Source organism: Ziziphus jujuba, chromosome 11 (genome assembly GCF_031755915.1).
Source record: "Ziziphus jujuba cultivar Dongzao chromosome 11, ASM3175591v1".
NCBI lineage: Eukaryota > Viridiplantae > Streptophyta > Magnoliopsida > Rosales > Rhamnaceae > Ziziphus > Ziziphus jujuba.
In genome coordinates, this window is record NC_083389.1 from 26,927,448 (window position 1) to 26,930,485 (window position 3,038).

General features: G+C 35.6%; 1 protein-coding gene across 1 annotated transcript; it reads right to left on the reverse strand.

Moving 5' to 3' along the window:
• Positions 1–276: 276 nt before the first annotated feature.
• On the reverse strand, positions 277–2,317 carry LOC107433139 (protein DETOXIFICATION 55). Its single transcript, XM_016044392.4, has 2 exons — positions 2,180–2,317; positions 277–2,029 (listed from the first exon to the last, which is right to left on the reverse strand). Exons 1-2 carry the CDS (start codon positions 2,222–2,224, stop codon positions 425–427), a joined length of 1,650 nt encoding a protein of 549 aa, XP_015899878.4. The 5' UTR covers positions 2,225–2,317; the 3' UTR covers positions 277–424.
• Between the last annotated feature and the right edge of the window lie 721 nt (positions 2,318–3,038).

Sequence of the window (3,038 nt, forward strand, 5' to 3'; positions counted from 1 at the left end):
CATATGACTATATGTATGGTTGGAAAAATTTGTGGACTATATATATTGTTGGAAAAATTACATATAAATCGTGATTACATTGACACGTCCAATAAATTATAATTTCTATTTATTATCAGAAAAAAAAAGAGTAAATTATAATTTCTATAAATAGAAGAACAAAGGACATCAGAGTAACAGGGGGAAATTTTGATTAGAAATTAGGAGAGAAAGGAAACATGGGCAACATCATGTATAAAAGTAACATTAATATTACATGAAATGGTCACATATATATATATATATATATATTAATTTAAATATACATAACTTGAATTATTTGTTCAGTTGCACATCCAAATTGATATCCATCTTTTTCAGTTATAATATCAATAAAAAAGATGATGGTGATGATCTCAAATTTTTGTCTCTCTCTAATCAATTTTCAGTGAGAAGTGGGAAGATGATCACCACCAGTGCCTTGTTCTAAATCACATTTGATTGGTAGGTCATGAGCATGTGCAAATCCATCGCAAGTAGTAGTAGAAGTAGTAGTAGTAGTAGTACTGGTAGTACTAGAAGTAGTCTTTGTTGTTTTTGCCACTGCCACCAAGTCTTTGGCTTTCACCGATTCTCTTTCCCAATCTGTCTTGAAAACAACTGTCAATATCAGCACCACACATGCCATTTGAGCAGCTAGAAGCCCATAACAAAGACCCACAAAACCTAGCCTCAACACAAACGCCAATATTATAGCCACAGGCGCACCCACCAAGTAAAAGGAATACAAGTTGATGCCCACCCCAATCCCCGGCCTAGCACTCCCTCTCAGTATCCCACAACTTGTTGTTTGTGGACAATTGGCTAGCTCACACACACCAATTATAGGCAAAACATTCATTGTGAGTTTCAACACCTCACCATCTTCTGTGAAGATCCTCCCCCATGGCTCTCTTCCCAAGGTGGTCAAAGTCAAACCAAGTAAGGAACTCACCACTGCCAATCCTATGGCTACCATTGTCGCCAACCGAGCTTTCTCCGGCCGCCCTGCACCGAGCTCGTTCCCTACACGTGTCGATACCGACGCACTGAGTGCCGTCGGTATCGTATACATTAGGGATGTTGTTTGTATTACTATGGCGGACGTAGCCAACGCTACTCGAGGGTTTGGTAAATAACCAGCTAAAATTGTCATCAACTCGTACCACCACCATTCTAAACACACTGCTAAGCAACTCTGTATGGATAATCGAATCAGCATCCGCCATTCCTCTCCCAATATTGATGTACTACTACTACTACCACTATTAATGCTAACACTAGTACTACTTCTCTTGGATTGGCCAGGCACCAAAAATGGTGTTTGTAAATTTGAGTGATGATGATGAATATGATCATGATGATTCTTAGTCATACTGGAACGCATAGGGAACACAGCGTAGACTAAGAGAAAGAAAATGGTGATGAAATTGGTGAGGTAAGTTGAAATCGCTAACCCTTTGACTCCCAGTGAAAGAGAGAAAGTGAAGAAGATTGTGATTGGGATGTGAAGAACGATAGCGAGAAAAGTAGACCACATCAACGGCCAAGTTATGCCTTGACTGCGTAAGAAAATACGTAGAGGATGAAGAAGACTATTAGCAATAAGATCAGGGATGGCAAAACGGCAATATAAGCTAGCTATTCTTGTTATATCAGGGTTTTGATGGATGATTAGCATGAGAGGTTCGAGGTTAAACCACAGCAAAGCAAGTGGAACAGAAGAAAATAGCAAGATGAGAATTGTTCCTTGTAAAGTGAGAAAAGCTAAGTTGAAGTTTTTAGAACCAAAAGCTTGGCTACAAAGAGGTTCCATACCCATGGCTAAACCAGATAAGACAGAGTAACCAGTGATGTTAGTGAAGCCGATGGCTAAAGCTCCACCAGCAAGCTCTAAGCTTCCTATCTTTCCCAAGCAAATTACCAAAACCATGTTTTTGAGGTAGCCCATTAAACTCATAGCTGCAATTGGGAAGCCTATGTTTGTTGTTCTTTGTAGCTCCTCCACAACCTACATAAATAAATACAATAAATACAATAAATAAATAGACTATAAAATATTGATGTGCTATATAGATAAATAAGAATTATTTATTATTATTATTATTATTTTTTTTTTGGTTGTACATGAGGTTGTTTTTCCTATAATAAGATTTTGTACCTCTGCCTTTGTCGGGTACTTTTGGAATTTCTCAACTGCAACCATCCTTATTTCTTTTTGCCTCTTGGTTTTCTGTTGTATTTTTGAGTGGAGAGAGAGAGAGAGAGAGAGAGAGAGAGAGAGAGAGAGAGAGAGAGAGAGAGCAAATTTGAGAGTTGGGAATGAGGAGGCTAAGGCTTTTATAATGACGGGAGTCGGTAAAATCTGACGTCAATTCACTCCATTCTCGGGTATGCATTTTTCGTTAAGGTAAAGGTGGGTTAAAAATTTCTAGGAGGAGGAATTTGGAAAAGATGCATAAAAAACTTATTTAAACCGTGCTATATATATATATATATATAGATATAAATTATAGTATATCTATTGTATTAAATTTTGCTGCTTTTTTTGACAAAATCAATTGAAACATAAATATCCACAATCGTTGTTCAATATCAATAGAAAATGCTATGTGAATCTTCATCCACGTGTAGAAAATATAATATCTATATATATATATATGACCATTGTGGTTTTCATTGTGTGTATATATGTATATATATATATATATATATTAAATTCATCTAGATTAACACACTAACATCTAACATTTAGGATAACATCTAACATTTAGGAAAGTACGTAGAGATAAATGGGTCATTAAGTTGCAGAAATAGGATTTTATAAAGAAAATGATCGATGAGATTAGCTAGCTAGCTAGATTACTTAGATTTCTATTCCACCAAAAATATGTATTAATTAGATGTATTACTTAGATTTCTAGCAAAAATGTTAATTAGATGTATTAATTGGTGGATCTTAATTGTTAGTAAATAAAGTGATTTTGTTGTTAATTATCTATAGAGTTGGTATAGCTAGC